This window comes from Chiloscyllium punctatum, chromosome 20, assembly GCF_047496795.1.
Source record: "Chiloscyllium punctatum isolate Juve2018m chromosome 20, sChiPun1.3, whole genome shotgun sequence".
Lineage (NCBI taxonomy): Eukaryota > Metazoa > Chordata > Chondrichthyes > Orectolobiformes > Hemiscylliidae > Chiloscyllium > Chiloscyllium punctatum.
Window position 1 is genome coordinate 26,878,394 of NC_092758.1, and position 15,588 is coordinate 26,893,981.

At 40.2% G+C, this 15,588-nt stretch overlaps 1 protein-coding gene across 1 annotated transcript in view; it reads left to right on the plus strand.

Moving 5' to 3' along the window:
* The window catches only part of LOC140491980 (septin-8-B-like), an 89,376-nt gene that overhangs the window by 45,442 nt on the left and 28,346 nt on the right, over positions 1–15,588 (plus strand). The window contains exon 2 of the mRNA XM_072590542.1: positions 12,420–12,534. Within this exon, the coding sequence (XP_072446643.1) occupies positions 12,420–12,534 (115 nt within the window). The remainder of the gene's footprint in view (positions 1–12,419; positions 12,535–15,588) is intronic.

Genomic DNA, 15,588 nt, shown 5'->3' on the forward strand with positions numbered 1-15,588 from the left:
TGATATGCAAAAACAAATTATTTTGATGCAAATTCACATCATTCCTCCTCCTTACCAAACCAACACTACAGTTCACTCTCATGCCATCTCTTATTGAGTTGAATCCAGTCTATGTGAGTGTTGGTAACTCCTGTGCTTTGCAGAAAGGTCAAATCTCAATTGATGGCTCATGACAGCAAGAGGCTTTGTGGCACAATGATAGTTGCCCCTACCTCTGTGCCATAAGGTGCAGGTTCAAGTCCTACCTGCCCTGGGAGTGTCATAAAACTCCAAGCAGGTGGATTTGAAAGTAATTACAAATGTATGCTGTCATTAATAGCAGGACACGGTTTCATGCATTTGATTTTCAAATTTTGTTGTAGAATTGGGTAATGAGCATCTGCATCTGTTGGGGAAAGAGAAGGAAGCATTGAAGTGGGCAAATACAAGGATGCTCTGCACAATGATAAAAATATCAGATCCTCATTAAGTGTCTGGCTGAGTGACTGATTTAACAACAGTCTGGGATCGTGATCTGGTGTCCATACAATAAGCAGAAGGAATGTCTGGGGTATCACAGAGCAGCTGAAGAAAATAGGAAAGGGTGTGGAGATGGAGGGAAAGGTTGCATGCTCTGAACAAAAGTAGCTGAAATCAATTTGGATATTGTGCCATCCAAATACATGTAAAAATAAGATCAAACGATAGGAGCAGAATTGGGCCATTCAGCCCCATCAAGAGCTTCAGTATTTGATCATGATTGTGTTTCTTAACCCCATTCTCCTGCCTTCTCCCTGTAACTTTGATGCCCTTACTAATCAAGAACCCATCTCTGCATTAAATACACTAAATGATTTGCCCTCTACATTTTCCTGTAGCTATCTGTTATGTAGATTCACCACCCACTGGCTGAAGAAATTCCACCTCACCTCCACACTGAAGGATCATCCCTTCAGTCTGAGGCTATGTCCTCTGGTCATAGTCTTTCCTACAAGTGGAGACACCTTCTCCACATTTACTCTGTTCTGTCCTCTCCGTTCTCTAATCCTAAATGAGAGTCACCCCCTCGTCCTTCTAAACTCTGTCAAGTATAGAACCAGAGCTTGCAACTGCTCCTCATGTGACAAGCCCTTCATCTCCATGGTCATTCTTGTAAGCTACCTCTAGGCCTCCTCCAAGGTCAACGCAACTTTCTTTCGATACCACGCCCAAAACTGCTCACAATATTCCAAATGCACTCTGACCAGACCTTTATACAGCCTCAGCAGTACATCTCTACTCTTGTATTCTAGCCTTCTCAAAATGAATGCTAACATTGCATTTCCCTTCCTAACTGCCAACTGAGCTTGCATGTTAGCTTTCAGAGAATCCTGAACTAAGAGTCCTATGTCACTTTGTGCTTTGGAATTCCAATTTCATTCTCATTTAGTAAGTAGTCTATGCCCTTCTTACCAAAGTGTATAACCTCTCACATTCCCACATTCCATCTGCCACTTTGCCCACTCTCCCAGCCTGTCCAAGTTCTTCTGTAGCCTCCCCGCTTCCTCAACATTATCTGTCCCTCTACCTATCTTTGTGTCATCTGCAAGTGTAGCATCAGTGCTTTCAGTTCATTCGTCCATATTGTAAATATATAACATAAATAGTTGTGATCCCAAGACTAATCATCAAATTCATGAGTCACCTGTTGCCGTCCTGACAAAAACCCCTTCTATACATACTCTCTGCCTTCTGCCAGTCACTTCAGACCTCTGTCCTTGCCAGTACCTTACCTCTAACACAATGGGCTCTTATCTTATTTCACTGTCTTCTGTCCAACACATCATCAAAGGCCTTTTGGAAATGCGTACAGATAACGTGCATTGGCTCGCCTTTGTCTAACTTGCTCATTATGTCATCAAAGAATTAGAACAGATTTATCAGGCATGACCTTGCCTTGATGAATCCATGATGACCCAGCCCAATTTTACTATAGACTTCCAAGTACTCTGTAAACTCTTCCTTTTCATAATGGAATCTTAAACCTTACCAATGACCAAGGTCAGGTTAATCAGTCTGTAATTTCCTGTCTTCAGTCTCCCTCCTTTCTTAAACAGGGGCATTACATTATGCATTTTCCAGTCCTCTGGGGCCCTCCCTGAGCCCAGTGATTCCTGAAAGCTTACCACTGAAGCCTCCATAATATCCTCAGCTATCACGTTCAGAACACTGGGACATAATCCATCTTGCCCAGGTTATTTATCTACTTTCAGACTTTTCAGCTTCCCCAGAGGTGAGCCTTTGCACTCATCTCTGTTCCTTGACTTTCTTGAAGTTCTGGCATCTTTCATCGTTAAGACTAATACAAAGTACCTATTCAGTTCTTTCACCATTTCTTTGTTCCCCATTTCTGCTTCTCCAGTTTCATTTTCCAGCAGTTTAGTGACCACTCTTGCCTCTCTCTCTCATCTGTCTTACCTTTTTTATATATCTGAAAAGAACTCTTGCAGTCTTCACTTACTAGCTAACTTACCCTCTTATTTCAAACTCCTGCCCCAGTTTTTTTTAGTTATCCTGTGCTGGATTTATTCTCTAGCTTCCCAACAGTCCTTACCACAATGTGGTTTTCCTTTTGCTTTTATACTATCCCTGACTTGCCTTGTCAGCCATGGTTGCCTCATCCTCCGTGTGGTATGATTCTTTTTCCTCAGGATAGATTTGTGCTGTGCCTCCTGAATTACCCTTAGGAATCCCTGTCCATTGCTGCTCCACTGTCTTCCCTGCTAGGATCCCCAACTTTGGCCAGCTCCTCCCTCATGTCTCTGTAGTTGTCTTTACTCAATTTTAATACCATCGCATCTGATTCTATCTTCTCCCCCTCAAACTGAAGGGTGAATTCTATCACATTATCGTCATTGCCCTGTCAGGGTTCCTTCACCTTTTTAAGCTCCTTAATCAAGTCTGTCTCATTACACATCACCAAATTCAAAATTGTCTGTTTCTTAATGGGGTCTATCACAAGTTGCGCCAAAACATCATGTTGACATTCCATGACTTCCGTTTCTTGAGATCCACTACTAAACTGATTTTCTCAGTCTCCCTGCATAGTGAAGATTCCAATGATTATTGTATTAATGCCTTGCATATCTTTTCTATCTCCTGACTTAAATTTTGCTTGAGGTTTGTTTTTGTGTTCAATTTGTTTATGTATTGCTAAACTAATCTTAATTAGCATCACGGTAGTCTGATCCATGTGCACGGGTTTGTAACTCTCAGACAGACAGAGACAGGCACGCATAGCATTTTAGAATGAAAACAGTCCTTTGACAACTCCAAATATATTGTTGTCTGCACACAATTCCTCGGATGTTGTGGTTAGCAGTTATTGATTTTGCGCAAAGCAGTCTTTCCTTGGGGTTAATGTGAATCAAATAAGATTAGTTTAAAGTCAAAATAAAAATAACTTTTTTGATTTATAGCTTCAAGTGTAGTATGAACGGATGCCTGTTATCAGTTTAAACCTTTTTTGGTTTAATGCAGGAAGAAAATTGTTTGTCAAATATATTCCACAATGATCTTAATATGGTCTTAAGGATGATTAACTGACAAAAGCATTAATCAGCAGCTGAACTTCACCAGCTTTCCCATGTAATATTAAAATTGCTAACTCCATAAATTTTAAACTATAACTTAAGACATTTTAACATAAGAGGCTGCGTATGACAGTTTGGTTTGTGCTTGCTCTGCTGAAGGGTTTATAAAAAGGAACTTCCGGTTTGTGTGGGCGTACAGAACAGCAATTACAAGCTGGTATCAGAATGACTTCAGTATTCTGTCAAGCTGGTCACAGTCCTTTTGACCAGAAGCAGTTACCAGCAGTTGTTGTTTTCTGAACGTCTGACTATGCATAGAATCATAGAATCCCTACAGTGTGGAAACAGGCCATTTGGCCCAATAAGTCTTGGTGCGTGTATGGAATGCACTTCCAGAGGAAGTGATGGAGGTTTGTACAATTAGTGTTTAAAAGGCATTTGGATGGTTATATAAATAGGAAGGATTTAGAGGGGTATGGGCCAAGTGCTTGCAAATGGGACTAGATTAGGTTAGGATATCTGGTCGGCATGGATGAGTTGGACCGAAGAGTCAATTTCCATGCTGTACATCTCTATGACTCTAAGTTCACACTGACCCTCTGAACAGTATCCCACCCAGACCCATTCTCCTACCCTATCACTCTACATTTCTCCTGACTAATATACCTAGCCTACACATCCCTGAACACTACGGGCAATTTAGCATGGCCAATTCACCTATGCTGCACATCTTTGGACTGTGGGAGGAAACCAGAGCACCTGGAGAAAACCCACGCAGACATGGGGAGAATGTCTGTGTGGAGTTTGCACAGTCATTTATATGGATCTCTCTGTTCTATATTTCCAATTTTTAATATCTTCCTGCAAGGTTAAATTGGTGTACTTAATCTCCAGAGATTCCTTGGGCACGTGGTGGTATAATGGTAATGGTGATCAGTAATCCAGAAATCTAAGCTAATGCTCGACAAATAGGAGTTCAAATCTCTCCATGGCAGATGGTGACATTTGAATGCAATTAAAAAATATCCGGTTCACACATGTCCTTTTTAATAAGGGAAATCCACAGCCCTTTCCTGGTCTGACTAACACGTGACTCCAGACCCAGAGCATTGTGAGTGACTCTTAGCTGTCCTCTGAATTGATCTGACAGCTCATTCATACTGTTACAAAGTCATACTGTTACAGTTCAGAAGCTTGAATGGACTACCCAGCCCTGATCAAGACACCAGAAATTATGATAGCAAACTCTGCTCTGTTGACCTTGCAGAGTCCTCCTTACCAACATCCAGGGTTAGTGCCAAAGTTGGGAGAGCTGTCTCGCAGACTAGTCAAACAATGGGTTGACAGAGTCATATCCCTGGAATTATATCTTACAGACAACGTCTCAAGCATCACCATCCCTGGGTATGTTCTGCCCTACTGGCAGGAAAGACCCAGAAGAGGTGGCGATACAGTGGTATACAGCTGAGAAGAAATTTGCGTGAGAATTCTCAACATTAACTCTGGATCTATGAAGTCTAGTGCCATCAGGCAGGTTTGAGCAAAGAAGCCTCCTGATTACCACATACGGCAACCCCTCAGCTGATGAATCACTGCTCCTCCATGTTGAACAGTACCAAAAAGAAATGCTGAGGATGACCAGAGCATAGAAAATATTCTTGGGGCAGGTGAACTTCAATGTCCATACGACTGACCGAGTTGACCACTTCCTAAAAGATGCAACTGCTGATTGATTTTGCAATTGGTGATAAGGGAATCAACCAGAGGGAAATACTTCAGGAAACACTTCAAATAAAAACAAAATGCTGGAGAAACTCAGCAGATCTAGCGGCTTATATATAGAGAGAAACAGAGTTAATATTTCAAGTCCAGTGATCCTTTGTCAGAAATGGGAAAAATCTACTTAATCTCATCTTCCGAAATCTATCTGTTGCAGATGCATCCATCAATGACAGTATTTGCAGAAATGATCATTGGATAGTAATTGTCAAGACAAAGTCCCATCTTCATGTTAAAGATGCCACCCATTGTGTTGTGTAACACTGCCAGTGTTTGTATGGGATGGATTTCAAATGGAATAATTCAACACCGGGCATCCATAAGGCACCGTGTGCCATGAGCAGCAGTAGCAGAATTATTTTCAACCACAATCTGTCAATGTGGCCCAATGTTTCATCCAGTCTCCTGTTACTAGCAGGCTGAGATCAACCTGATACACTGAAGAATGCTAGAAGCAATTCTGGGAGTAGTACCAGGCATACTTAAAAATTAGTTGTCAAACTGGCAAAGCAGCATGCAATAGACAGGGCTAAGTGATTCTGTAAGTAATAGATCAGATTTAAGCTCACCTGTTTTGTCTTATCCAATCGTGGATACAACTGGATTACTAACCAACCAACAAGAGAAGGCAGCTCCACAGATCTCCTCAAGTTGAATGATGGGGAGAGCCCAACACATCAGTAAAAAAGACCAGGATGAAATATTTTGAAAAATTCTTCCATTAGAAGTGTTGAATAGATTATACACCTTGCCTCCTTCAGGGGTCTGCAGCATCACAGATGCCAGGCTTTTGCTAATTAAATTCACTTCTCATGATATCAAGAAAAGGCTGAAAACACTGGATACTCCAGAAGGACGGCGGCTTGTAACATTCCAACAATAGTGCTAAAGACACGTGCTCCACATTAACCATGCACTCAGACAAGTGATCCCGTACAGCTTATAAGTTGCCCAGGTATGTCCCGAACGAAACACACACACACACACACACACACACACACACACACACACACACACACACACACACACACACACACACACGTATCAAACGCAACCTATTCTCAATCACAACAAAACAGTGATGGGTGTTGTTGGCAGGTTTCCCTTGAAAAGGAATAACCTGCTCATTGGTTCTCAGTTTGGGTTCTGCCAGGACTACTTGGCTCCAGAACTCCTTACAGCCTTGGCCAAACATGGGCAAAAGAGCTGAACCCCATTAGTGAGAGTGACTGCCCTTAACATCAGAGCAAAATTTAATTGAATGTGGCATTGAGGTTCAATAGCAAAACTGGAATCAATGGGAATTGGGCAGAGTTTGGGAGAGGGCAGAAACCTTTCTTCACTGATTGCAATCAAAATGTAACACAAAGGAAGATGGCTATGATTGTTGGAAGTCTATTGTTTTAGCTCCAGGACATCTGTACATGGGTTTCTCAGGGTCTAATACCCAAAAATCTTCAACTGCTTTATCAATAGCCTTCTGTCATCACAAGATCAGAAGCAGAGATGTTTACTGATGAATGCACAATGTTCAGCACCATTCAGAACTCCTCTGATACTGAAGTAATTCATATCCAAATGCAGCAAGACCTGGACAGTGTCCAGGTTTGGGCTGACAAGTGCCAGACAATGACCATCTCCAACAAGAAAAATAATCTAGTCATCACTCCTTTATGTTGACTGGCATGACCATCACTGAATTCCCTGCGATCAACATCCTGAAGGTTACTGTCGACTCGAAGCTGAAGTGGACCAGCTATAGAAACACACAGGCTACAAGAGCATGTGCTGTGGCAGGTAACTCTTCTCCCTTGTTTCCCATTGCCTGTTAACTGTCTACAAAGCACAAGTCAGGCATGGGGTGGGATGCTGTATAATTGTGTATATGAATGCTTCTGCTGCAATACTTAAGAAGCTTGACACTGCCTTGTATCTCACTTTCGGTATGTCAATATACTTTTTGAGATGTGTTCATGGTATCCTCAGATTATATGCAATTATGACATAAAGATAGACTTTACTTTAATGTCATCACTGTGAGCATTAAGTGCTATTGAAAGCATGCTGCTCTTTGCACATTAATAATTTAATGTGAGTCTAGACATTGATGTGCCTGTGACTGTAGTATTTGCATGTTTTGGTGATTCAGCACCACATTACATCATTTCTTATGTCATGTGGGATAATATAAGTATTGTCACATCAGGCAAATACATTACCAACTGGAGGCAAAACCCATATAGAAAAATAGAATCCCTACAGTGTGGAAGCAGGATATTCAGCCTGTTGAGTCCATGCTGACCCTCCAAACAGCATCCCATCCTGAGCAATTTCCTACTCTACTTCATCTAACCTATACATCCCTAGATACTATGAACAATTTAGCATGACTGATCCACCTAACCTGCACATCTTTGGACTGAGAAGAAACTGGAGCACCTGAAGGAAACCCACACAAATGCGGGGAGAATATGCATTCCACACAGTCACCCCATGTTTCTGGTGCTTATCAACCACTATATTAATTATTTTCCAGGCTTGACAGATATCATATCCATCATGTTCAATATTCACTCCCTTCATCACACTGCACATTATGTGAAGTTTTTACTGTCTACAAGATGCACTGTAGTAATTCACCAAGGCCCCTGTGACAGCACCTTGCAAATCTGCAACCTCTACCATCTGGAAGGTCAAAATTAATAGATGCATGGGAACACCACAGTGTCCAAGACTCTCATAATCATTGCTTGAAACTATATTGCTATTCCATCATTATTCCTGGGCAAAGGTCCTGGAGCTCCTTTCCCAATAGCACTGATGTGTAGTTACACCACAATGACTGCAGCAGTTTGAAAAGGCAGCTTCCCACACCTTTTCCAGAGCAATTTTTGATGGCAAAAATGCTGACCAAACCAATGACACCCATGTCCCATGAATGAATTTGTAAAAAGTGTAAACAAATATGGGTTGTTTAAAAATTGGAATGAGCATAATGATGTATAATTTGATATGCTTTGAAATTCAGTTTGGAGAGGTTAGATATTGTCTTAAGGTAGGCAACAAATATTTTCTCTTTATAATAGGACTGTCAAAACTAAAATTGTGATCTAGATCTTATACAATGTATAAACAAAGTTACTTCAAGATTTGTTTAAGCATTTTTTTTGTTCCTTTCCTCTTTCCATAATTCCATTCCATAGCCAGTTGGATATCTGCAGTTGATGAGTAAATAGCTGATTCCACAGAGCTCCCTTAATAGAAGTCAATAACCAATGGGCATAGATTTAAAGTAATTAGCAAATTTACTCAAGTCTTCTAAACAATGGTGAGCTGTGAAAGGAAATGCATCAGTGCAGCAAAACATTTTAGGTAGGATTGTAATTTCACAGTTACCAGGCTGCCTTCAGTGTGCAATCAATGGTCTCTGTTTCTCAACCTTAATTTGCAAAATTTGGCTAATTCTGCAAAACCTTTAGAGAGCCAGCAGCGCTCTCTTGTTTATAGATTCTGAAGACTCAATCATTTGGATTTGTGATCTTAGAAGTTTGTTTGAAGAATTTTGAAGGGTTTAAACTTGCCTCAGAGAAAATTTGCAGCATATGACCAATTGACTCATGGTGTCTGTGATTCCTTGAAAAGACAATCCAGCCAGGCTGATGTCACTTTCCAACTTTGGATTCATAGCCCTATAGATTATAGCACTCCAAATGCATATCCATGTACTTTTTTCAATTGAGTGTTTCTGTCTTTTCCATATTTTTCAGGCAATAAGTTCCAACTCCCAAACATTCTCCTTGTATAAATTGCCCAAAGTGTTCAGGGATATACAGACTAGGTGCGTTAGTCAGGGGTAAATATATGATAATAGGGTAGGGAAATGGGTCTGGGTCGGTTATTCTTCAGAGTGTCAGTGTGGACTTGTTGGGTGGAAGGGCCTGTTTCCACACTGTAGGGGTTCTATGATTCCCTTTAATCGTTCTTCAGTTGAAAGATGTTTTCCTCCATTAGAGTTGTTCATCTACTTACTATGAATAGCTGGAGAATAGTGTTGTTTTTCTGGATCTGATAGTACCAGGCAATGTAATAGAAGCTTTTGTAATGTTTTAGCTGAAATATTGAAGCAACCATTGTTTAGATTGCACTCAAGACTGTGCTATAATAATTATCCCTATGCCTGGAGCAACAATATTCATTTTTGAAGGCTACTGACACTTGCCCAATTGGGAAGAGATTCAGTATTTATTTTGTGTATTTAATTTCCAAGGACCAGTTGTGAATCCTTGGACACAGGATGTTGGTCTTCTGACAATCCCATGTTGATCAAATTTAGATGAAATTCAGTCTATCAATTCTCCATTTTAGATTTATGTGACCAGTTCTTGCTGTCTCTCGTTCTCACGCGTGCTCTCTCTCTCTCTTTCTGTCTCTGAAACAGCAGCCCGATGGTCTACTGGGACTATGGCGACTTTACCTTTACCTTTTTTTAACTATTGTGGAACCATGTTTCCTTTCATGCTTCTACCTGCCCATGGTCTTCACTCACTATTCTATATCTTTGCCACATACAACACAAATCTTTGTCAGCCTTGGACCCACATCCACAAACACCATGATAACCTTTTCACCTTGAGAAATGGCCTGTTTGAAGACATTAAGGATAAATGTGCTAATTGTCAGCAGGAAAGGCATGATTTGCAACGTTAGATGCATCATTTATGCTAGAGGCTGTATAATTACAATACAATCTATGGCTGTTAATTACTGCAAGCTGACCGCTAATCCCTTCCAATTTAGTCTGTGTCTTTACCTGAAGCAATATTGAGTAAATATGAGATCCAGAGGCACTAACTGTACTCTGTGTGTTCATGTGCCAGCATATAGTCTTGTTTTGGGTGGTTGAAGAATATGTACTGCGGATTGAGGGTCAGACGAAAAACTAAAAGACTAATTTATGTGGTGAGTTCATGATAGTAAGTATATTAAGAGAAGAAACAAATAGTAGTATTAAAATAACAAAGCCTCTACAATGCTAATTAAACCCTATGCAGGTAGTTGATACCTGAAACAAGTCACTGAGTCTTCATGTTATGAAATACAACCTTTGCATAGCCTGTTAGTTATGACATTGACCTGAGTTACCAGGCTTCCTGACACTGTTTCAGTAAACCCACAATAAGCAGACTGTCAGTTGTAAAGCTGTTCATCAAAGAGACCAGAGAAATAATCAGAAGCACTCCACCATCTAAGACTTAACCTCACTGTCACTGTGGATAGAGCTGTTAATCAAACCCAAATTGGGTTGGTTCCCATAGCACGTTTGTGCTATTACAAGCTGTCCTTGTCCTGGCTGCTATCAAGAATCCTTGATACCTGCAGTTTTGAGTTTTATGTACGTTTAGCATTGTATACCCACTTGACAAGAGCTGGTCACAAACATGCATTGACACATCATATATTCTAGTAGCATTGAAAAAGAAAACACTGGCAGTAACTAATGTTGATCCCTGGTGTGTTTTATAACTCCTATGTGTTTTACATAGATTAGTTAAATGCATGCTAGTCGTGGACGTTCACAACTGAGACTAATACTTCTCCAGAGATGTCATCAATTCTCTAATGATTCTTTTTAAATACTTAAAAGCTCCAATCATTGACCTGTTTTCAGCATTTAACTGGTGCGCTAATCTGTGGTGCAAAGACCTGCTATGTTATACTTGCACACTAACTGATAGTATTAACCCAGTAAAATATAGATATCTTACTATGACTTTGTAAGGGATGTGGTGGATCTTAGTAATTTAGTTTTGCTTCTTGATCAAGATAATGAGCAACTAAAAATAAAGCAAATGTTGAGATTTGGTGATGCTTCAATTAAAGGGAGTTAGTAGCTGATTAAAGGGAGTTAGGGTACCTCATATAAAACTCACTGGTTATGCATTAAATTTTTTATTAAATCAATGTTGTGATGGATTATAAATCACCCTCTATTTAAATGAAATAAAAGTAAATACGAATGAGAAATTTGTATGCAGAGATTTTTCAGAAAAAGTTTTTGGTTTCTGATTTTACTATTCTTTATAATTTTTAAGAAGCCATATCACTTACTTTTACTTCTAAAAGTGATGGATCTGCAATAATTTAGAGATTAGAATGATGATGTGTTACCCTTGTGTTCTATTATTCATAACTTGGATCTGTCATCCCACTTGTATAACCATTCCCATACTCAATCCCTCGCTTTGATGAGCAATTAACTTTTTTGTGGAATTTACATAAATTTTGGAATGAGAAAATGCCCATCTTTAGTCTTATTGTTGGGCACTGATTAACATTAGTGAAGCTGCCTGATTAAATAAACCATGTGGTTTATATTGTACTGTTAGTAATTGAGATGCACTCTAGAATGTGCTAAGGAATTAATTTGCAAATTAGTACCAAAATGAATAAAACTTTATCACATTTGGGAGATGCCTTTAAGGGGGCAATCTTAAACTGTAGAGTCCTTTAGCAATTTCAATGGTAGAGAAGGAATAGGAGGAGAAACAAAAGTGACAAGTGGGTTTCTTCCTGTAACAAAGAAAAAAAGGTGCAAGCAAAATTGGGAAGATTTTGTCCATGGCTGAAAAGTAGTAATGATGGGGACAAAGCAAGTGTTTGTCTGGCAGGCAAGCTAGACAGTAACATTGCAAACCGCTTAACCTGTCACACATTGGAACATTTCTCATTTTTTAATCAAGAGGGCACCTATTCAGTTGCAGCCATTGCTAAAATTTATCCCAACCTTTCTCAGTTAATATGTTGCTAATTCCTGCCAGTTTGGTGCAATATACAATGATGTGGAAGGAAGAAGTAGGAAATAAAATAACATAACTGAGTGTTTGGATAATCCACCTATGAGGGAACTTGATGTGCAAAGAAGACAGTATCTACTGTTTCCATCTGTTTATGCTTAGTCACTGAAGATGGCCTAGAGGGTAGGTGCAATGTATGTTTCGGTCTTTTTGTACAGCGTGCATGCATACTACTATCTAAAAGGTGCTTGCTGTATTTTTATAATACTTAATATGTTTATTACTTTGTACCCAGGCTGCAGAGAAACGTACCCTAAGCCTCAGTGGTCATGTGGGTTTTGACAGTCTCCCTGATCAATTAGTCGGCAAATCTGTATCTCAAGGCTTCTGTTTCAACATTCTTTGTGTAGGTGAGTATTGACATCATCCTAGCATGAGCATCATCTATATAGTGCGAGCCTGTTAGTTTAAATGATTCAAATACTCTGATGTTTAAAAATTGTGACACTTCAAATCACTCAATGGGTCATTGCACCTTGTGAGTTTGTTCTGATCAGGACTGAGTTAACTAATGTCAAAAATCACACAACACCAGGTTATAGTCCAACAGGTTTATTTGGATGTAGGAGCATTTATCCTTCATCAGGTAGATAGTGGAGCAGGATTGTAGGACACAGAATTCTGTGAACTATGATCTGAAAGCTTGTACTTCCAAATAAATCTTTTGGACTATAAATTGGTGTTGTGTGATATTTAACTTTGTCCACCCCAGTCTAACACTGGCACATCCAAATCTTAACTAATGTCAGTTAAGATAGCTGGGGCTACTGCCACAGGTAAATTAAGAACCCTAGATGAAAGAGCAGAAAAGTCCCTTTTGGTTTCCTGTTTATCATTCTCTAATGACCCAAAATGAACATGCCAACATCAGGTCACCCATCAACCATCTTGGAGTGCAATAGAGTTTCCTTAACTCTGGACCAGAGGTCCATTTTCAAGTCCTCTGAGGTGTGTCATAACATGCCTGAACAGGTTGATTTTTAACAATGCATCTTTTTTTTTCAAAAGACATTCACTTTAAAGTTGTAGCCTGTGAAATCTCTCTTTTTAATTAATTGGTCTGAAGTACTGGGCCTGTGCGTGAAATTGTAGACCAGCATCAGTGGATATTTTTGAAAGCAGAATAAAATGCTGGCAAAGATGCAACTTATTTTGGTGTATTATCCTTCAGTTTGCCTCTGTATATTTGAATCAGATTGTGGCCTGATCTTTTTACTTTCTAAATCACGCTTGACAGCTCTTTGCCAGCTCCATGCCCTCCACCAACCCACCCTCCCTTGCCCTGACATTGCAGAAATTGTAAAAACAGCACCTACACCTTCCCCCTCCACCACCACCACCCGCCCCCACCTCTGTCCAAGGCCCCAAAGGAGCCTTCCACATCCATCAGAGTTTTACCTGCACTTCCACACATGTCATTTACTGTATCTGTTGCTCCCGATGCGGTCTCCTGTACATTGGGGAGACAGGATACCTACTTGGACAGTGCCTCAGAGAACATCTCTGGGACATGCGCTACCAACCAACCAGACTGCCCCATGGTCAAACACTTCAACTCCCCCTCCCACTCCGCCAAGGACATGCAGGCTCTGGGCCGCCTCCATCACCACTCCCTAACCACCCAACGCCTGGAGGAGGAACACCACCTCTTCTGCCTCCAGACCCTCCAACTCCATGGCATCAAAGTGGATTTCACCAGTTTCCTCACTTCCCCTCCCCCCACCTTATCCCAGTTCCAGCTTTGCAACTCATGACCTTCTTACCTGTCCATCTTCCTTCCCATGTATCTACTTCACCCTCATCTCTGACCTATCACGATTACCCCCAACTCCGTCTACCTATTGGGCTCTTAGCTACCTTCCCCCCCCCCCCCCCCGCTCCCATTTATCTCTCCACCTCCTCGGCTCACAAGCCTCATTCCTGATGAAGGGCTTTGCTTAAAGCGTTGATTCTCCTGCCCCTTGGAAGCTGCCTGACCTCCTGTCCTTTTCCAACACAATCTCAAGCTCTTTTATGTAATCCATAAAGATTTAAATTGCAGAGGGTGTCATTAGTTTTAATTAGTGTTGAATATCTGACTTACTGTTCTAGTTTTCACCAATGTAATTGAATATGGTCCAAGGGGATTATGAAATGCCTGTTGAGATTTTTCAAAAATCAGGAAGCTTTAAATTGAAATTGTACTTTTCATGTGTTTTTTTAAGGTTGTGCCTGTTGCTCTCTCTCGGTTTCCTGCCTTCCAAAAATAGTTGATTCATGGATGTCTTGGTATTTCAGTTCACGTGTTCTAAAATTCTAGCTAATGCCTTTCAAAGTGTTTTAGTCACTATCAACCAACCTAATTTTATCTCCTTATGTGCATTGCCAAACAATAGCTGCTAGGTAATGATTGTCTGCCTGTAGAGACCCATAGTTCATATTCCTTCCCCCACCCTGGTAGACTCTGATGTTGAAGTATCCACCTTTTATTTCATCTGAGATTAAGAATCTAATTAAAGACCAAGGTCAAGTTTAGTACCACACTATTTGATAAATTTTATCCATTTTTACATTAATTTATGAAATGTGAGTATTGCTACCTAGGCCAGCATTTATTGTACATCCCTAATTGCACAGAGACTCAATCACATTGCTGGGGTCTTGAGTCCCATGTAGATCCGTTCAGGTAAGCATGCCCCCTAAGGGACATGAGTGAAGCAAGTATTTTTTTTAGTGGCTGAATTCACAATTGGGCAAGTGTTTTATTCCAGATTTTTATTGAATGAACATTTCATTATATGATGAATTTGAATCCATCTCCCCAGAACATTGTCTCGGTTCTGGATCACACGTACCATGGCATTACTACACCACCACCTCCCTCTTATCGAAAACATTTGCTTTATCAATGTTCTCTGTCAATAGAGGCCCAAAATTAGTCCTGTCAAGCTCCACTAGTAACTGATATAAATTACAAATAACAAAGTGCTCCTGTGTTGTTCACTGAGTAGGTATGTCAGTATGCTGCATGACCGAGTGATTAAACATGATTCTTGTGTCTATTATTTTTCATCTCTTTCCCCATCTTATTTTATTTCCCCTCAGGCCAACCCATCTCAGATCATCTTGCATCACACCATCGAGCCATGCAAAAAGATTTGAACCTTTATCCTATTCTAAGCATTTTTAGCAGTTTGGTATAATTGAATGACTTGTTAGGCCAGTATAACACCTTCTAAAAAAAAATGTAAAGTATTTTCCAATCAATCCAACAATTATGATACTTTTCTGTATGGCTTTAGTCAAGTCTATCATCCGTCATACACTTCACAACCTTCTGGGCTTTATTGAGTTCAACACCTTCAAATTGTGAACCCGTTCCTTCCTTTTCTTTAAGCTTTGCTTGTTACAATCTCTGTCACTAT